The sequence below is a fragment of the Canis aureus genome, chromosome 19 (assembly GCF_053574225.1).
Source record: "Canis aureus isolate CA01 chromosome 19, VMU_Caureus_v.1.0, whole genome shotgun sequence".
Taxonomy (NCBI): Eukaryota; Metazoa; Chordata; class Mammalia; order Carnivora; family Canidae; genus Canis; species Canis aureus.
Genome location: NC_135629.1, coordinates 33,200,208 through 33,221,007, shown reverse-complemented (window position 1 = coordinate 33,221,007; position 20,800 = coordinate 33,200,208). Strand labels below are relative to the sequence as shown.

Genomic DNA, 20,800 nt, shown 5'->3' with positions numbered 1-20,800 from the left:
GCAGTTCCCTGTGGGTGCCCTGGGATATTGGGAGGCTGGGGGGAGGGAGTAAAAGGAGCCCATGGAAACAGGGCTGAGGCTACTTCCCCATGGGCAGAACAATCTCAGCCATTGTCCCAGCCTCTGCCTCCCAGCAGACAGCGGTTACCTCAGGCAGGTGGCTGAAGTCTCTGTTCAGAATGGCACTGTAGGAACTGTGGAAGAATTTCAAGAGGTTGCTTGCCAGGAAGTGGAACGCGTAGACTGTGGCCAACTGAGGAAGGAGTTTGTGCTGTTGTGTCTGATAGTCCAGGATTTTTACCTCTGGGCCGCTGAGGGGAAGAAAAGCAGAAGGTTTAGAAGACGGCTACATGCCACCTCCACCTTCCCGTATCCTCAGTGCCGTAAAAGACTTAAAAACTGATGGCTTTTTACAACTCACTGAAAAACCTGACCCGAGCTGACATGAGGTTAGTAATACTTTTACAATTCCATCTAACATGAATACCCACACATTTCTCTGTAGAAATATTGACACGTTTGCTTACGGGTGCTGTTCCTTATGGGGGAAGTTTAGAAAATTATAGCGTAGGTACCATTATTAACCTGCCCAAACCTGGAAAGTACTGAATTCCAACACATATGGTCCCAAGGATTTCAAGTGAGGGGTTGTGGTTTGTACCCGGGATGATTTGAAATGTGACCTTTACTGTCCAGATGCACATAGTATATGCTGGGAGGTACATCGATTCTAATCTCAGTAACTCTGAGATGTAAATTTGGGGGAAATCGCAAGGCCGGGACTGCATCTGCCTTGTCTGTTGCTGTGTCTGCAGTGCCTAAGACTGTGTCCAGCATGAAGGAGACCAGAGTAACTATTTGTGGATTAAAACAAAGCATGAATGGGGCACCTGGGTGGCTCATTCGGTTAAATGTCTACCTTCAGCTTGAGTGGTGATCTCAGTGTCCTGGGATCGAGCCCCATGTCAGGCTCCCTGCTCAGTGAGGAGTCTGCTCCTTCCTCTCCCTCTGCCCCTTTCCCTCCTCCTGCTCTCTCTCAAATAAATAAATAAAATCTTAAAAAGAAAAAAGCATGAATGTGAGAAGTCTCGTATGGCTGTTGGAGGATTCTTAGGTCAGCAGCCCCTCATTTGGACACTTAAAAAACATTATTTATTTATTTATTTATTTATTTATTTATTTATTAGGGAGAGTGGGGAGGGCAGAGGGAGAGAGAGAGAGAGAGAGAGAGAGACTCTCAAGCAGACCCACTGAGTGTGGAGCCAGACATGGGGCTCAGTCCCACGACCCTGAGATCATGACCTGAGCCAAGACTGAGAGTTGGATGCTTAACTACCCAGGTGCCTCAGACACGGACTATTAGAACCATCCTGAGGACACTTTAAGTCAGAAAACTAGACTCTGGATGGGACTTCAGTGGCAGCACCTTTTTCCTCGCACTCTTGTCCTCCAGAGAAGACTCCCTCAGTCTGGGAATACAAAGCCCAGGCCAGTCACAGGTGCCCTGGGCTTGCCAGAAGAAAGGGCCCTGGGCTACAGGCCTGGTACGCTTTGTTGCATTTCACTCTCCACGCTGTCCTGAAAGAGTGCTCCTCTCATACCTATGTTGTAGGTGAGGACGCTGAGGGACAAGGAGGTGGGCGTGACTCACCTAAGGTCACGGCTTAGGCAAGTGGCCCAGCCGTGTATCACCCAGGTCTGTCTGACATCTGACCCTAGTCCATTCTGCATTAGAATGGATCCTTGATCCTGGATCCTGGATCCTTGAGCCCATGGCATGAAACATCACCAGATTCTTAGACCAGAAGTTCTCTCACTCTTCACATTACAGGTGAGGAAAATGAGGCCCAGAGCAGGCAAAGGACTTGCCCAGGGTCACTTAGCAGAGTTGGGATAAGAACTGCCAGGTTGAGGGCACTTGGGTGTCTCAGTGGTTGAGTGTCTGCCTTTGGCTCAGTTGGTGATAATGAGGTCCTGAGATCAAGTCCCACATCAGGCTCCCTGTGGGGAGCCTGCTTTTTCCTCTATATCTCTGCCTCTCTCTCTGGTCTCTCATGAATATATAAATAAAATCTTAAAAAAAAAAAAAAAAAAAAGAACTTCCAGGCTGAAGCCCATCCCTCAATAATACAAGTTCAGTCAACTATGACTGTACCCTCTCTTTCCATGCTGCCACTATATCACCATTTGCTCAGCCCCACGCTGCCGCATCCAGAGTCCCCATTTGGGACATATTCTAAAAAATTATTTGCTGTTTACCTAAAATTAAAATTTAACTGGCAGCCGTGTGTGTCTTTACACAGGCATGCACATGCATGGGGACACATAACACATATTTAAAAACAGAGTCCAGGAGCACCTGGCTGGTTCAATTGGAGGAACATGCAGAACTTGGTCTCAGGGTTATGAGTTCAAGTCCCACATTGGGTCTTAAACTTGGGTTAAATAAATATTTAAACAATTACCACAGAGTGTACAGTCAGCTTGTCAGTCCCGCAGGACAGAGGGAGCATTAGCTGGGCACAGTCACATACAACGAAACAGATCCAGACTTGGACATACCACAGGTGGATGGTGACAGCACAGCCAGATAGGACCAGCTTCAGTCATATACCATCTGATGTGACAGCTGGGCTCTCTCAGACACGATTACTCACACTCTGACAGAACAAGCTCAGAAGCTACTAAGTCACCCACAGCCTGTCAACCAGATGACAACCCAGACACAAGCCAGTCACAGCCGTCCAGAGCCTAGTGAGACTTGGACAGACTGAGTCATATCTGATGCTACAAGGTCAAAGACATATGATCACACAGAAACCCAATAGGGACAGACCCCTACCAACACAGGCTGGGCAGCTGATCAGCTGGGGTTAGAGGGAGCTGGATAGAGACCCTGCAGACAAGGCCAGACGGACGGGGTCTGGGCAAAAATTGTGCATATGTCATGAGGGTAATGTGAACTCTGGCAGAGGGGTGGATCGGGGGGCAGGCACCATGGGATGGAAAGGTAGCCCTGTCTGTGGTCAGCCTGTGGGTGTCCCTTGCCTGGGCCGGAGGCTGGACTGGTGGCGGATGACCGAGTAGCGGATGGCGATGACACAGGCCTTCTGCAGCATGGGTATGATCTCACCCAAGAGCAGGTCCACTCGCATCACCACCATCGATAAGTAGTTGATCTGCAATGATCCAACCTTGAGGTAGGTGCCGTCTGGCAAGACCTGGTGGACCAAACACGGGCTGGGTCTGAGCCAAGGCACCCAAGCCTGTCCTACACCCACAGTGTGGACTCCCATACGCTACAGGCACAGTCCTCAGATCGCTCACCTGGAGCAGAGAGCGGACCGCCAGCCAGAGACGCTGCTTGTGAAACACACCTGTGCTTTGTGCTAAATAGTCACTGCCTCAAGTGCCTTGCTTCGCAGCTCCTCTCCTGGGACACCTAAGACCTCCCCCAAATCCACAGGTAAAGGCAATGCCTGGCATGATGGGGACCTCCAGAACTTCCTCCAGCACTCGACTAGTGTCTGCTCAGTGATTGGTTGTCTAAGCCTCACTGTAGGTAAAAATGCATGTCACTCTCAGCCCTTCCTTCTTTCTCACGTTGCTTTGTCACCTACTCCATGACAGCTCTACTACCCCGTGAAGCTCTGAGCATTTACTCGGGAGAACTCTGAGGCTCAGAGCGGTCAAGTGACTTGCCCAAGATCACACAGCTCCTAAACCGGGGCTTTACCCAGATCTGTGGGATACCAGAGCCTCTCTGCGGTTGGGGTGGGGTGCCCCAAACTCTGCTCTACAAAGGACCCAGAGCCAGCTGCAGTCTGCACAGGGCCACTGTCCCCTCTCCAGGCAGTGGAGGCTTGCAGCCACCCCAGGACTCCTACCTGTGCAAAGCGACTCAACATGTTCTCTCTAGGGATCCGCACATGGTCCAGTCGCAGGAAGCCATGGTCTATGTGGTGAAAGCCCATCTTGGGCCCGATGTCTCCAACAGTGACTCCTAGAAGGAGATGGAGATGGAAACATCTGTCCACCAAGTACTTTCTATACCATTCACACATGTCCCGGCTCCCCTGAGCCTCACAGCAGCCAGTCACGTGGGGTTAATCACACCTGTTTTGCAATTGACTGAGCTGAGGTTGAATGTTGCTCAAGTTCACCCAGCCAGTTAGCACAGGTCTGTCCAACTGGACTCCTCCCTACCCAAGGGCGACATGTCCCTGCTTCTCCTATCACCTCAGCGGCCTCAGGATAGGGAGGCCTGGTAGTGTCTCTTCCTGGCAGTGGGCCTGGGAGCCACATGGACTTACCTGGCAGTGGGGTGTGGTCCTGGAGGCTCCGGATGGGCACAATAAAGGCGTGCATGCCCTGTCGGGCTCCTGAGCAGATCAGCTGGGCCTGGACCAAGGCATGGGTGGCGGACCGTCCCACTGAAGGCAGAGAGATGAGAGGCTCAGCATGATCTCTGGTGTAGGAGGCCCTGGTGTATGGAGCAGACAGGCTAACTCTCCCCATCAGGAACCTGGATGTGGGTCCAGTCTGTAATGGGTTAGGAGGACCAGTGTGGTGGCACGGGGAAGGGCACGGCACCCTGTGAAGCCAGGATGGAGTTTATTTGATTTGCCTCAAGTGGTGCGAGCCAGAGGAGGATGCATGCGAGCCTGAAAGGTACGGGCTTATTTTCCAGGGGGAGCTTGCACAGGGCAGGGAGGGCAAGGCAGAGGGAGCACTGTGGGCTTGAGGGCTGGGTTGGCTTGGTGGAGCCAGGCAGAGGAAAGAGGTAGCATCCAGGGCAACAAAGTGATGCTTTTTCAGCATACCCCTTGATTCACACGGCCTTGACTCATCCTTGGAAATGACTGCAACAGCCCTGAGAGCTTTAATATGAGTGTCTGGCTCTAGAATGCACTGGGGCGGAGGGCTTTATGGACAGCCATTTGGTGGCTGGAGGTGCAGGGGGTTCTGTCTAAATGTCAGATGTGTGGAGCAAATGCCCTAAGATACACAGGCATGAGGTAGGGAGGCTCAAGGAGGCTGCTGGAGATCCATGGTGAGGAAACTGGTCCCTGATGATGGGAAAAGGTGTGCACTGCTGCCTCCCATCCCAGGGGCCTCAAAGAGTCACTGATCCCAGGGAGGGCGAACTGCTCCCAAAGAGCCAAACAAGCAGTGTTGTGCAAAAGGCACTGTGAAATGAGCAAGTCTTTTTTTTCCCCCCCTGTTCTCAAAAACATAAATGAATCACTCTACCATCCACCTAATAATAACAAATACAGATAATTACCATTTATCTAAACCCAGGTGGCGACGGTCCCTGTGCTGATGCTTCCCAGTTCTTGCAGGGCGGGTATGATGAGCCCCATTTTCCAGATCAGGAAACTGAGGTTCAGAGAGGCAAGTGAGGCACTCAAGGTCACCAGCCCGGAGGGGACGGAGCTGGCATTTCAAGCGGCCCGATTGCAAAGGCTGGTTTCTTTTTTCATCCATTCCCTCCCTCTCCTCTCTCACTGCTCTCTTGCCCCTCCATTATTTCTCTGACTTCTCTCTCTTTCTCTTGCTGCTTAGTTGTGCTCCTCGCATTCATTGGACTTTCTCCCCCATGGAAGCATTCATCAAATGGGTCCTGAAGCGCCACAGACGTGCCCTCAGAGGTGTGTTGTCACAACCCCAGGAAGAGGAGCTCAGCAGGATGCCCCCCACCCCCCAAAATCAGGCAAATATCACTGAGCCTGGGGGAAGCCTGGTGTGGTCGCCACCTGGTGGCTACAGGGGCATTGTGGCGCCTGTGGCCAGCTTGGGCGGAGCCTTCCTGGATGTCCGGAGCAAGGGCTGTGTGTGATCTGGGCACTGCGTGACCCATTGGCAAGCTGAATCATTAACTCGGGAAGTGAGAGTGCCTGGGACTGGACTGTGTGTATGTGGTGTGTGTGTGCACGCGCATGTCTGTGCGGGGGAAGGTTGGGTCAACTTCCTCAGCGACTTCAAAGTTGGGGCTCTGAGCCACTCACTGATGAAATTTTTCACATCCCCCCTGTTGACAGAGTGATTCACTCAAGGTCACCAGCCTAGAACGGGGAATCAATCTGAGATCCGTTGGACCTCGGAGCCAGTGCTACTCTGCTGTCCAACTTTGTTCTCCTTGGGGACCGGGTGGGGCTAGGAGAACGGATGGATACTCACGGTCCCCAGGCCACCATTTGGTGGCCGTCATCGTGGGGCTGTGCACCACAAACTCCTGGGTGGCTGCATCATAGGTGGCTTCAGTCTCCAGGCCCTGAAGATATGTCCCTGGGAATCAAGGAGAGGAGTTAGTTAGACAGGGGGTCAGGACAGGGATCTCACCTGGGGAGCAGCGTCCTGGTGGGCCGGGAACTGCCAGGTACCAGCCCAGTCTGGAGTCGGAGCTCGCAGCTATACTCACAGGCATTTCCAGGATTTCACCCGTGGGCTGTGCCCACATGGCCAGCCCGTGACAAGGGATGCCTGCTGTCATTTCCAGAAGGGACAACTTGCCCCACACGCTGGCTCATAGCTGGCTCATACGGGCGGTGTTTGTATCAATTAGAAAAAGGAACCCCCGCCTTCGAGACCCTTCACTGCCACCTGCTGGAACATTTGCATTGAAATACACAGTCTCTGACGCTCCGGAACTGTGCACCACCTGAGCTCTGCAGGCAGAAGCCCTGGCTCACCGTGGCCCAGTTCTGTCTGGGCATATGTTGCGATGATCTGGAAATCGTTGCAGAGTGGGGCCCATTTGGCAATCTGCTCCTCTGAGCCCAGGCTCTTGAGGGATTTCAGGAACACCATGTGTATACTGAAGGCCAGGTCTCCAGAAAGGGTTCTGTGGGGGAGAGACCCGGTGGTTGAGTAGCCCACCCGAGACAGCGACCCCGGTACCGCCAGCCTGGCGGGGTGCAGGAGGGAAGGGGCATCCGTCATACTGGCTTCCCAATGACCACTGCCCTTAAAATTGGGGAAAATCCCTCTCATGGGGTTCGGGCTTTCCAGGTGATCCCAGGTGAACTCCCTTCTGGGGGGCTGCCCTGGAAGTGAGTACCTGTAACTGTAATATAATTCAGGACTGCCTTCCGACCAGCCCTGGCGCTTTGCTATTGTCTGCAGGTGGAATTTCCTCTTAACGGCGGCTTCATAACGTTCATTCTGGGTCATGAAATAATTATCCTTCAGGCTAAACTCTGGGTCACTGTGGATGATACTTTCTTCAGAGACAGAGAACAGAGGACTTAGAGACCTGAGTGAGGTTCCTGGCACCTTCAGATCTTCCCGCCCTCTTGCCTTGTGGATGTGGAAAGGGATTCAGACGTTATTGTCACTTTACAGATGTAATGACTGAGCACCCGAGATGGGAAGGTGACTTGTCCAAGGTTACAGAGCTATGCAGTGGGAGAATAAGGACCAGAGTCCAGGTCTTCTGCTGCCTGGGACTCTTCTATCCTTCAGGTGGGCCCAGGGAATATGGACTGGTTAAAGATGTCTAACAGTCCAAAGGAATGAATTTCTAACAGTGGAATTTTGAAAGCAAAATTTGTTATTTGAAAGACTCTTCTTCCAAGAGAAGCATATGGGCACAAAGCAGATGATTCACTCCCCAGCTTCCTCTTACCAACTTTCCTCCGGAGCGCAGTGTTCTGGGCACCTCCATCAAGGATGTTGATGAGCCGTTCCACGTTGAAGGACTGTATGTACCTCTCACTCTCTATGTCAGGGTGCACTTGCGTGCTCCAGGTATCCCCCAGGGACACTCGGTGCACTGGGCTGCCCATCCTAGCCTGGATCTCCTTGGTGCCTGAGGAGAGATACTTCTGGCCTAGCTGCTCTGAGCCTTGGGTGGTGCTAAGAGCCTTTGTGCAGGAGGGAGTGCCCAGAGCTGAGCATCAGCCAGGGGCTGATTGGTGTAGGAAAGCAACTCCCCTTGGATATTTGAGGGCCACTGCACCCCTAACCCCCTTCTCTGTGGGCACTTGGCTGGCAATGCGTGCAGTAATTGCTCGGTAAATGGTAGTACATACAGTACCTGTTTGTTGAGCTTTGGACGGGATCCAATCACCGGGCTCGTGCTCCGTCCGCTGTAGCGAGTATTATAAGGGTTGCCTGAAAAAAAAAAAAAAAAAAAAAAAGGTGCCTGGGGGAGTTCCCACAGAAAGTCAGTTAAAAGTCACACATGAAAAAAATATTTGGTGGGGTTGAGCACATGTGGCCTGTAGCCACACAGCTGGCGGTGGCCAGGAGTTGGACGGGATCTGACCACAAAGCACATGCTCTGTCCCCACTACAGCCCTGCCAGGGGGCCTCAACGAAGGGACCTGTTGTCCCATTCACCTGATCCCCTAAGTCCTGGGCTCGTTCCACCCATTTCTGTGAGCCTTGGGGGGTACGTCGGAGCTGGAGGGGAGGGGTGTGTTTACCCTGGGACCCCTGTGTGTCCCCCATAGCCAGGGAGGACCCCTGTCCTTCAGGGAACCCTCAGGCTCTCAGAAGCCCCTGCTCCCCCACAGCAAAGCAACCACCAGGTATGGTCCATTCTACTTCTTGAGTATCTCAAATCCATTTGTTCCATCCCTGAATCTGTCCCCTGGCCACCGCCATTTCTCACCTGGCCTCAGACTCGCTTGTCTGTTCTCCAGGCTGCCAGGTTGAGCTCTTAAACTGCAGTCACATTGTTTCCCTCCTCTGCTTGGAATTTGCTCCTTGCCCACTATTTGTGGGAGAGACTCCACGCTTCCAGCCCATCAACCATTCGGCCCCACCCACCTGCCCTTTGCCCTGGATCAGCCTATCAACAACCCCCCTCTCGCCCTGCCCCCAGGGTGCCACCCTCCCCTCCTTCTCCTCTTACCCTTCACCTCTGCTGCTCCCCCTCTAACCCCACCCCTGTGTTCCTACTGAGACCCAGCCTTTCGGGGACCCCTCCTCTAAGAAGCCTTCCTGACACCAACAGCCCGCTGGAAACACGGAGTGCCCCCAGCTGTCAGGAGGCAGGTGGTCAGTCTTTCCCACCGGCAGCCACCACAACCCTACAAGTGCACTCCTGTTACTGTTACCCTTTTAAGAGAGGTCAGGAGGGAAGGAAGGAGACTGTAAGGTCATGTAGCCACAAGCGGCAAGTGAGATGTGCATGCAGGCTTCCAAACCCATACCTCCTGAGGGGGTGGCAGGGCCACGGGGCTGCTGACAAGGGGCCTGGCACGTTCAAGGAGCCCCTCTCATCTGCCCCCTGGACCCCTGCAAGGCTGCCTAGCTGGCTTCCCATCTTCCTGTTCTACACCCTGACTGCTGCCCCCTTGCTGTGCCTGGACACCCCAGGCCTCCCCCAACCCCCACATTTGCCAGGTTGTAGTCCCTGCCTCAAACATTCTTCTTCTGAAATACTCTTTCCCCGGGTGTCCTCTCGGCTCCCTCATTACCTCCTTCAAGTCTTTGCTTAATATCACCTTCTCAGTGAGGCCCACCTCACTGCCCTCTTTAAAATCTCACCTGAGGCAGCCTGGGTGGCTCAGCGGTTTGGCGCCTGCCTTCGGCCCAGGGTGTAATCCTGGAAACCCAGGATCGAGTCCCACGTCGGGTTCCCTGCGTGGAGCCTGCTTCTCCCTCTGCCTGTGTCTCTGCCTCTCTCTCTCTCTCTCTGTGTGTCTCTCTCAAGAATAAATAAAGAAAATCTTAAAAAAAATAAAATAAAATCTCACTTGGGATTGAGCACTTGGGTGGCTCAGTGGTTGAGCATCTGTTCAGGTCTTGATTCCAGAGTCCTGGGATCGAGTTCCGCATCAGGCTCCCTGCAGGGAACCTGCTTCTCCCTCTGCCTAGGTCTCTACCTCTCTGTGTGTCTCTCATGAATAAATAAATGAAATCTTAAAAAAAAAAAATTGCAAGCCCCTTCCCCCAGCATTCCCAATTCCCCTCACTCTGCTCTGCTTTCTCTCCAATGTACAAAATAATTTACTCACTCATGTTCTCGTTTATTGCTGTATCCCCTACTACTGCGTAAACTCCAAGAGGGCGGGGGCCTATGTCAAGTTACGCTAACACTTAGCACAGGGCCTGGCCCCACTGGCAGGGCCTAATGGATAGGGGTTGAAATGAAATGAAAGCAAGCAGTGCTCAGAGTCATTAGGAGCTCAAGGAGGGTCATTACTCAGGAGGTCCAGTCCTCAGGGGCCTCCCACCCCCACCCCTGTCCCTGGGCCCAGCTCACCTGCTCACCTGTGTCCTGTGTCTGGCCTGCAGGCCTGGCCTCTCTAGCTGCAGGCCTAGGTTTCTTATGGGTAGCCCAGCCCACTTTCTCCTCCCCTAGAATGGGGCGCAACCTGGAAAACTGAAAGCTGTGCTTGGCAGGCTTTCAGCTCTCCGGTGCCCCTGGCTGAGCTCAGGGCTTTTCTGTCCTGCCCCCATGCCTCCCTCAGATGGCTGTGAGTGCCCTTTGCCAGGGCCCGGGCTGCCCGGAAGGGTGGTGGGGGAGGGGGGACTGCTCTGGTGTCAGCTGCTGAGCCTTATCCTGCCCTTCCTCTCTCTGCCCATCTGGGCCTGCGTTCCAGAGCCTGTTCCCCGAACATGCGGAACATGCGTACCCTGAATACCCTGCATCCCTCTGCGCAAGGGAACGCCACAGCACCCCCCGGCGTCCGCGTCCGGAGACTTAGCCTCAAATCCTCAGATGTGACTGAATTACTTCACCTCTGAGCTTCCCTTCCCTGGTCTCTTATCATTCACAGGCTATGAAGAAGAGCTCTTGGTGGACTCTGAAGCACTGAGTATTTGTAATTTGGGATTATTACTGTTTTCATGGTTCCACATGACAGAGCTTCTTAATTCCCAGGAGTGACGTTTAATGGTGGAATTTCCATTCTCTGGCAGCCTGGAGGTGAGGTATTTATGGGCAGGTGTGTGAGGGTTTAGGTTTTACAGGAAGCATTGATTTGCTTTATTATCAATACATAGTTTGAAGTACCCACCATGATCTAAGCAGTGTGGGACAGGAGGAAGCAAAAACAAAAGAAACACCTGTACCAGTCCTCCGACCTCGGGAAGCGTCCAGGCTGGGGTTGGGGGGCTGCTGGGGAGACAATAATCACAGGAGGAAGGAGAAGGAAAACCTAGAAGGGATATGCAGGATCACATCTAATGAGTTTATAACTTTGTTGAACTTAAAACTTTCTTGCCCTCTCTTCCTGCTCCTGCTGTTCCCAGGCCTCTCTGGCTCTACTGGTCCAGCTCCTTTCTTTTTCTTTTTCTTTCTTTTTCTTTTATTATTTGTTTGTTTGTTTATTTATTTATTTATTTATTATTTTTCCAGCTCCTTTTTCATCTTTTCATCTCACCACACTGTTTTGGGAAGTCATTGCAGTCTGGAGTAGAAGTCCCAGGACCTGCTTCCTTAGGTCCAAGTTTTTGCCCCTTGTGGTATAATAAAAAAAATGTATATATTTGGTCTCTGTCCTCAGTCCCTGGCACAGAACCCCTAAAAACCCTTGCCATCTCCTGAGTGATAAGACTCTATCCTTTTTATTTATGGCCAGAGGCCCCTAGATAGCTTTAGGATGGGGCCTGGTTGCTGGAAAGACCAAGCCTTTACTAGAGCAGTTGCATTCTTAGTTGTCCCCGGCATACCCTCCAGCTCCTCACCAGTGGCCAATGATTTAACCTCTTATACCTATGTAGTAAAACCTTGTTAAAAATCCCTAAATAACGTGCTTTGGGGAGAGTTGGCGAACTTGAAGTTACAGGGAAGGAGGCATGGGAAGCTCCCTGCTGCATCCATCCCTTCCCCCCCAAGATCTTGTCCTCTGCATTCCTTCTAATTGGCTGTTCCCAAGTTGTATCATTTATAATCAACCAAAGTTGTAAGTAAAGTGTTTTCCTGAGTTCTGTGAGTCATTCTAACAAATTATTGAACCTGGGGTGGGGAGTTATGGACACCCTTGAATTTATGGCCAGTAGTTTGGAAGTACAGGTGGCCCCTGGGATCTGCAGTTGTTGTTTGAAGTGGGGGCAGCCTTGTGGGACTGATCCTTAAACCTGTGAGATCTCCACTAGTCCCAAGATTTGGTGTCAGAATTGAACTGAGTTGGGGGCCCCTGGGTGGCTCAGTCTGCCTTCAGCTCAGGTCATGATCTTGGAGTCCTGGAATCTTGCCTAGCATCTGGCTTCCAGCGCAGTGGGGAGTCTGCTTCTCCTTCTCCCTCTGCCCCTCCCTACTGCTCTTGTTCTCTCTCTCAAGTAAATAAATAAGATCTTAAAAAAAAAAAAAAAAAGAATTGAACTGAACTGTTGAACACCCAGTTGGTATTGGAGAATTGCTAGTTGGTGTGGAAAAAACACACATTGGTGTTAGAAAAAGATACCACACTCTTTTTTTTTTTTTTTAAGCTTTTATTTATTCATTCATGAGAGACACAGAAAGAGAGGCAGAGACTCAAGCAGAGAGAGGAGAAGCAGGCTCCATACAGGGAGCCCAACATGGGACTCGATCCTGGGACTCCAGGATCATGCCCTGAGCCAAAGGCAAACGGCCAACTGCTGAGTCACCCAGGTGTCCCAAGACACCACATTCTTGGTACACCCACTACAGTGATGCATATTTTTTTCTTTCCCTATTGGCTTTTGTGGAAATCACCAATGAAAGCAAAGACTGTGTGGCTCTTGGTCACCAATACAGTCCTGTTCCCAAACCAGGGCCTGGCTCAGGGTAGGTGTTCAACAACTATTTGGTGGATGAATGAATAAACAAAGGTTAGCAGTGAAGGACTTTAAAGTTTCAGCATTGTTTTAAAAGGCAGGAGTGGGTATGTATTTGTGTCCACTCTATTTGTACACACTGGTATACCTCGACATGAGACTCAGGCCTCCAATCTCAAAGCTGGGGATTCCTTTGGTACTACTTGTACCAAAAAGCTGTGTACCCAGCTCGATTTCCAAAGTGACCTTGGTCTTTCTGCAGCCTTTCTTGGACGAAGAGGGTTCCTCATCCTGTGCCCTTGAGGAACTCAAATTGTTAATATCCAAGGAGCTTAAAAGTCTTCCCATAGGTGGTTTTTCTATGAAAGGGTGAATGACTTTTCTCTTATGTTCCTGTGCTAAAATTTGGCTTGTCTTGGGACACCTGGGTGGCTCAGCAGTTGAGTGTCTGCCTTTGGCCCAGGGCGTGATCCTGGAGTCCCAGGATCAAGTCCCATGTCAGGCTCCTTGCATGGAGCCTGCTTCTCCCTCTGCCTGTGTCTCTGCTTCTCTCTCTCTCTCTCTCTCTCTCTCTCTCTGTATCTCTCATGAATAAATAAAATCTTAAAAAAAAATTTGGCTTGTCTTATGCTTAGCATTAGTATTCATATGCCTCTAACCTTAATTCCCTGAATAAATATTTTGGACTACCTATAGTACATTGAGCACTGCTTGGGGTGAGACCCAGAGCGGAACCAGGTCTCTGTGAGTGGGATGGGATGTTTATAGGTTACCGCAACCTCCACTGCATAACAACCGTGGAAAGTAGGATACCTCTCTTCATTTTGCAGAAGAGGAAACAAGCCCAGAGAGATGTTGTCATTTGACGAGGTTTGCACAATAAGTATGATACAGAGGTGGAATTTGAACCTGGTTTTCTAACTCTTTACCTATTTGTACAAGATTGGGAAAGAAGTCAAGAGAGCCAGAGTACCTGTTTTGGCAGTACTTCTGAGATGTGGTGATTCTGGGCAGGTGCTCTCTTCTCCTAGATCTTGGCCTTCCCATCTGTGATGATGGTTATCTGCTCAGTAAGGGGCCTCTCACCTTCCCACTGTGTCCCTGAGGTAGTGTCAAGCTTGTGTCTTGAGGAGGAGGCAGGATGCATGCTTTGGAATGTTACCCAGAAGATCTTGCTGGGACTGGGGGGCTGGCCCTGGATCCCCTATTGCTTTTAACAATGGCCTGACACAGGTGATGGCTGCAGGGAGATGGCCTTGATCCTACTTTTCAGACAGGCAAGTTCTGTGTCCCAAACTGGTCTTTGCCAAGGACTTGTGCTGTGTCTTATGATGTGTCTTATGATATTTAATATTTAAATACCTCTCGGCCATAGTTTTCTTTCTTCTTCTTTTTTTTTTTTCATTAAACTTTTGTTTTAATGGGTCTCAAAATTCTGTGACATATTGTTGGTCAAGTTGTTTCCATTAAAAAGTACTGATTTTAAAAACTAATAATTTAAAACTGCCACACACACACACACACACACACACACACACACACACACAAACCCCCACAAATAGTCCACAAAACATTCTTCTTTCCTTCTGAAGGTTTTATGATGCATTGTTATCATTAACCAGTCTTTTACTATTAAACTTAAATGGCCAATTGACGCAAACAGTTCTGAGACCATTCTTCCACCACTGATTAAGACTGGGGTGCCAGGTTTGGGGATGATACTCATTTAGCCTTCTGAGCTTTCTGGGCAGACTTGGTGACTTTGCCATCTCCAGCTTCGGCCATAGTTTTCACATCTTGATTGTTTTTAGACTAAGCTTTGACATTCTTTTAATAGTTGATAAATTCCATGTTTATTTATTTTTTTAAGATTTTTTTTTAGAGGTTTTTAAAATTTATTCATGAGAGACACATACAGAGAGGCAGAGACATAGGCTTCCTGTGGGGAGCCTGATGCAGGACTTGATCCCAGGACCTCAGGATCACAACCCGAGCCAAAGACAGGTGCACAAACACTGAGCCACCCAGGTTCTCCAAATTCCATGTTTAAATAATTTCTTCATCAACTTTGGAGTTGACCCTCTCTATATGTTTTGTATGTGATTATTTTAAATTGTCACTCCAAACTATTCAATTCTCTAGCTTAAGTTGTTTTTGTTTTTGTTTTACTTTGAAAAAACTCAAATCCATACAAAAATGGAGAGAACAGGGTGCCTGGGTGGCTCAGTCGATTGAGCATCTGTCTTCAGCTCAGGTCATGATCTTGGGCTCCTGGGATCCCACCCGCTCAGCAAGGAGTCTGCTTCTCCCTCTCCCTCTGCTCTTTCCTAACCCCCACCTGTGCTCTCTTTCTCTCAAATAAATAAAATCTTTAAAAAAAAGTGGAGAGAACAATATAATGAATCCACGTGTATCTAACACCCAGCTTTAACAATGATCATCTCATCTTTCTCTATTCTTTGTGTTTTAACCTTTTATTTTATTTATTTGTTTATTCATTTAAAAAAATATTTTATTTATTTATTCATGAGAGACACAGAGAGAGAGGCAGAGACACAGGCAGAGGGAGAAGCAGGCTCCACACAGGGAGCCTGATGCAGGACTCGATCCTGAGACCACGGAATCATGACCTGAGCTGAAGGCAGACGCTCAACTACTGAGCTACCCAGGCTTCCCTTAACTTTTTATTTTGAAATAACTTTAGACTTTCAGAAAGTTGTTAAATATAGTAAATAGTTTCTGGATCACTTCCCCACGGCCTCCTCCAGGGTTAAAGCTTACATAACCATAGTGTGGTTATTGAACCCAATACTATTAACTTATCTTCAAAACTTACTTGAGTGTGTTGGAAGGTCACCAAGACCAATTTCAGGTTCAATGCTTTGCAAGAAAGACTCACAGAACTCACAAAAGCTGTTATACTTATGGTTTTGGTTTAGTACAGCAAAATGATATAGATTAAAATCAGCAAAGGAAAAAGGCATATAGGATAGAGTCCAGGAAAGACCAGGCATGAGCTCCCAGTTGTCCCTTCCCAGTGGTACTCTAAGGATGGCCTTTAATTCTCCCTGCATGACAACACACATAAAATGCTGATAACCAGAGAAGCTCATCTCAGACTTTGTGTCCAGGGTTCTTGGGTATCTGTCACAGAGGAATGGGCTGCTGATTACTCAGTCATTTAACTACTTAGTACCTAGCCCTCCAGAGGCCAAACTGATACAGCAGGGCCCTTGGAGCTACATAAAACACATTGGTAGTGCAAACTGCCTGTAGTGACCCAGGGCCCCAGGTATACAGAGACACTCTTTTTAGGCAGGATATTCCAAGAACTTAGAGCTTATCTTCTAGGAGCTTCAAGGGCCTGTCCTGTCTCTGGAATGTTCAGAGTTTGAAATCCTGCTGAGTTAGTGACTTATTTTGCACATAGTGTTTGGCCAGTTTTCCTATGAATGCCCCTTTTTTGGTTCGAGATCCAGTTCGGGATCCTTCATTGTCTTTAGTTTTCCTGTCTTCTCCAACTGGTATAGCTCCTCAATCTTGGTCTTTTATGACCTTGACATATGGTGAGTACCATCAGGCATTATTTTATTTTTAATTAATTAATTAATTAATTAATTAATTAATTTTTCAAGATTTTATTTATTTATTCATGAAAGACACAGAGAGAGAGAGGCAGAGACATGGCAGAGGGAGAAGCAGGCTCCATACAGGGAGCGCAATGTGGGACTCCATCCTGGAACTCCGGGATCACGCCCTGAGCTGAAGGCAGATGCTCAACCGCTGAGCCACCCAGGCGTCCCTATTTTTATTTATTCTTTAAGGTTTTGTTTATTTATCTGAGAGAGAGAGAGGGAGAGAGTGTGCCTACAAGTGAGAGCAGGAACAGAAGGGGAGGGAGAGGGAAAAGCACATGCTGTGTTGAGTGCAGAGCCTGACACAGGGCTGGATCCTAGAACCAGGAGATCATGACCTGAGCCAAAACAGAGAGTCAGATGCCCAACCACCTGAGCCACCCAGGTGTCCCCGTCAGGTATTTTTTTAGAAAGTCCCTCAATTTGGATTGGAGTCTAAAAAGGTATGGGTTAACACCTCTCCCAAAATGGGTGACTGGGAGAAGGGCAAGGGCTCTTGGGGTGGCCAGCCACAGGGAGGGATGGATGCCAGACAAGCTTAGGGGCCAAGAGAAATAAACGAGTGGAAATATGACTTGAAGGTCAATGACAGATATGACCAGGGAAACTAGCAGGGACATGGAATATGAAAACAAACTATTATTGAGTGCTGGCACTTGCCTGTATTTGCCAAACACTTTACAAAAATTGATTAATTATTGGGGAGTCTAGGTGGCTCAGTCATTTGAGTGTCTAACTCTTGATTTTGGCTCGGGTCGTGATCTCAGGGTGGTGGGATCCAGCCCCTAGTTTTGTTCCACGCTTGGCTTAGAGTTTGCTTGTCCTTCTCCCTTCCTCTCTACTCCTTCTGCCTCTAAAAATGAATAAATACAATCTTTAAAAAAAAGTTAATTATTTGGGACACCTGGGTGGCTCAGCGGTTGAGCATCTGCCTTTGGCTCAGTGTGTGATCCTGGTCCTGGGATTGAGTCCCACATCGGGCTCCCTGAGAGGAGACTGCCTCTCCCTCCGTCTATGTCTCTGTGTCTCTCATGAATAAATAAATAAAATCTTAAAAAAAAGAAAGTTAGGGGATCCCTGGGTGGCTCAGCAGTTTGGCACTTGCCTTCGGCCCAGGGCATGATCCTGGAGTCCCAGGATCGAGTCCCACGTCAGGCTCCCTGCATGGAGTCTGCTTCTCCCTCTGCCTCTCTCTCTCTCTCTCTCTCTGTCTCTCATGAATAAATAAATAAAATCTTTAAAAAAGAAAATTAAAAAAAAGTTAATTATTTAAGTAATCCCTGCACCCAACGCGGGGTTCAAATTCATGGCCCCAAGATCAAGAGTCCCATGCTCTTCTGACTGAGCCAGGCAGGTGCCCCACCAGACATTTTATATCTGCTAACTCAGTCCTCTCAGCTACCCGTGAGGCTGGCACTATGGGAACCCTCACTTAACAGACAACTCAGAGAGAGATGTTAAATAACTCGTCTGAGGTCACCCACTGGAGAGTGCGCAGAGCGGGCTCCCTCCCCAATCTGCAGTCTGACTTTGTAGCCTGAACTCCTAACAGTCATGTTGCACCACCCGTCATTGTATCTTTAAGAGGGAGAGTGGGAGAGAGGGAGAAGGCTCTTCCATCCCTTGAAACGGGCCAGGCCCCCGGCTAGGCATTTTCTATCTGGTGTCTCACATTTTAGGACCTGCAAGGTATACAGTGGATGCTCAATGCAGATTTCTCTCCTTTCTGCTCCTTCATGAAACTTCCTGGGCCAAGGGCAGGCATATGAACCCCTGTCTCCCACTGACCACTGTCTTTTCTTAAAGCTGTGACTGGGATGGGCCTGGATTCTTGTCCCTGGGGCCCAGTCTGCCAGATAGGGTGCCGGCAGGACTACCTGCTGGCAGGGAAGGAGGAAGCAGGAAGGCCACTGGGCCTCAGTGTTCTTGCGGGGTGTTTCTTGGCAACAGATGGGAACGCTTGAATGTGGGTGCTTTGCAAAACATCCTCTGCAGCCTCCACCAGCAAGTGCTGCCAGGATAAATTCTCTGGCTGCAGTCAGGCAGACGTGGGTTCACATCTCGCTTCCACCACCTGCTGAGCGTGTGCCTTTGGGATGTGGCTTTACCTCCCTACGCTTTGGATTCTTCACCTGGAAAATGGATGTAATGACAGTCCTGGGGGATTAATCGAGAGAATTCATATAAAGTACAAATAGCCCAGTCCCTGGCACAGATACTAAATATTCAATTATCATTACCTGTGTCACAGATGTGGTAAATGTGGTCCATCAAGTTTTTGAGCCTTGTGGCAAGTAGTGATTAGGATTGAACTGGGGCTTGAATACAGGTCTGGGCACAGGATTTATCTTCTGTAGAGGGCAGCCTTGCAGTGGGGGATGAGTATTTTAGGTCAGGCCCCCAAAAGGGTGAGCATAAGTGCCCTAGACCCATGTGAAGCCCTTCCTTGGAGGGGGGAGCCCCACTCACTTAGCTAGTGCCAGGAAGCCCAGAGGAGTTGTTATCAGGGTGCTTTACTGGGAAATCTTGGTCATCTCTCTCTGACTCCTTTCTGAGAAGTAGATGAGTACTCAGTGTCCTCTCAAGGTGAGTGCCTGCCAATCAACTCAGATAATAGTTTGATGGCTGGGATGAGGGCAGGCAGCCAGAGGGAGGCTCGGGCTTTGTTCTTGTGAGGCCCTACAGAAGGGGCACCGTGAGGCAGGGCCCTGGTGGGAGCAGGGTGGCTGGGGGTTGATGGGTCTGGGAATAGGGCCCTGAAACACCAAGTTATTTAGGTTACTGTTCAACCAAAGGTCCAGTCCAGCAAGGGGGCAGGAATCCCACTTCGATGGTATATACTAACCTGTTGGTTGGTCCCCAAGATTGTGGCTTTGGAGGTGGGGGTGTAATATCCATTTATGTTGGCCTGAATCTATTTTTTATGGCTGAAGGCCATATCCCTCAAGTTCAAACAGACAAAGAGAGGGTGAAATAGGTCATCAAATCTCATGACAAAACGTCATATTGGCACAGGGCCCTCCTCTGAGCCCTTCCAAAGAGAAAGGTCTAGCTATAGTGGAGAAAATGTGGACTCTGCAGACAGATGGCTCCGTGTGAATCTTGTCTTTCCCCAGGCAATGTTTTGTCAGGCAGGTCTTTTAATTTACCTAAATGTTGTTTAGTTAGTCTGAGTGAGAATGGCACCGAATCGTCATGACCGGTGACATTGCTGGCCTTCCATATATCATAATTGACACCCATTCACAACTTTTTGAACTTTTTTTTTCTGGGTTGGTATGGGCAACGGTAAGCAGAGTCAGACAGGGTGCCTTCCCTCTTGGGGCTTGGAATTTGTACCATCTCAAGTGTAGGGAGGCTGCCCAGCAAAAGCTGGGTTTTGAGGAATCCCCTGGAGTACATACTGCAGAATCAGGGAGGGAGAGTCCCTTCGCCTCCGAAGGCCTCCTGTCTATCTCCCATGTGCTGTATTTTGTGCTGGTCTGCCACTGAAGAAGGTTCTCCCCAAACCCAGACTGGGACCTGTGGTCTGGCAGGTGTGAGGTGGGGGGGTGGGGTGGTGCTCAGTTAGAAGAGGCTTGCTGCTCTTCATTCTGCTTTAGGGTAGAGTCTGATGTCAGAGCTCCTGCAGCAACCCTTTCCTTCTCTAGGGCCCACAGGACTTGGTGATGACCCGACCTCTGCTTTCAGGGGTACTTTAACTCCCTGGATGCCCACATGGCACCAACGTTGGTCTTGTAGGTGCAAATGCCAGAAGGGCCCAGGTGTCCTGACCAAAACCCAAGAGGCCAAAGGAAAGCTTTTAGTTCAAACTGATATCTCTGGGCCAGGGTCAAATTGAAGGAGGCAAGAAGATGATGGCAGCGGGAAGGCCAAAGCTGGGAGGAGGCTAGAGGTCTTGCAGCAGGAGAAGTGCTTTCTCACTTATTCGCTTATCCCACAAACATGAGTTGAGCACCTGTGCCCTTAGCCCCATGCCCTATTTGGCCACTGCCTTTTCTCAAAGTCGTGAGTGGGATGGGGCTGGATTCTTGTCCCTGGAGCCCCATCTGCCCGATTGGCACAAGCTGGGCCACCAGCTGGTGGGGAAGGAGGAGGGAAGACGGCCATCTGGGACTCAGCCATAAACAAGACAGACAAACAACTCTGCCCTCATGGAGCTGACATTATCACTAGGGGAAACACGCAAGATAAACAGGTAAAATAATATGTGTCTGATGGTGGCAAATGGTGAGGAGGAAAAACAAGACAGGGAAGGAAGGGATAGGAAGTTTGTAGGAGATGCTGTGATTCAGATGGGTTGACCACGGAGGACCTCATTTAGTAAGAGCATAATAAAAAGCCCTGAAGAAAGTGGAGGAGAGGACTGTAACAACGCTCCTGGCTGATGGACAACTGGTGAAAAGGCCATGCGTGGAACTTAGATGGTGGTGGCGTGAGGTGGCCGGACTGGCCAGAGCTGTGCG

The 20,800-nt window shown here is 49.7% G+C and overlaps 1 protein-coding gene across 11 annotated transcripts in view; it reads right to left on the bottom strand.

The window, feature by feature from the left end:
• The window catches only part of ACOX2 (acyl-CoA oxidase 2), a 31,661-nt gene extending 21,118 nt beyond the window's left edge, over nucleotides 1–10,543 (bottom strand). Inside the window, exons 1-12 of one of the 11 annotated variants that reach the window (XM_077858298.1) lie at nucleotides 10,220–10,543; nucleotides 9,502–9,683; nucleotides 8,621–8,722; nucleotides 8,042–8,118; nucleotides 7,631–7,813; nucleotides 7,064–7,226; nucleotides 6,696–6,847; nucleotides 6,184–6,291; nucleotides 4,314–4,433; nucleotides 3,888–4,003; nucleotides 3,049–3,221; nucleotides 149–311 (exon numbers count right to left, since the gene is read on the bottom strand). In XM_077858298.1, coding sequence (XP_077714424.1) covers nucleotides 149–311; nucleotides 3,049–3,221; nucleotides 3,888–4,003; nucleotides 4,314–4,433; nucleotides 6,184–6,291; nucleotides 6,696–6,847; nucleotides 7,064–7,226; nucleotides 7,631–7,790 — 1,155 coding nt within the window. In that variant the 5' untranslated portion in view covers nucleotides 7,791–7,813; nucleotides 8,042–8,118; nucleotides 8,621–8,722; nucleotides 9,502–9,683; nucleotides 10,220–10,543. Of the gene's footprint in view, nucleotides 1–148; nucleotides 312–3,048; nucleotides 3,222–3,887; nucleotides 4,004–4,313; nucleotides 4,434–6,183; nucleotides 6,292–6,695; nucleotides 6,848–7,063; nucleotides 7,227–7,630; nucleotides 7,814–8,041; nucleotides 8,119–8,620; nucleotides 8,723–9,501; nucleotides 9,684–10,219 lie in introns of those variants that run through there. The other 10 variants (XM_077858299.1, XM_077858300.1, XM_077858301.1 and 7 more) reach the window with 10 other exon arrangements.
• Nucleotides 10,544–20,800: the final 10,257 nt, after the last annotated feature.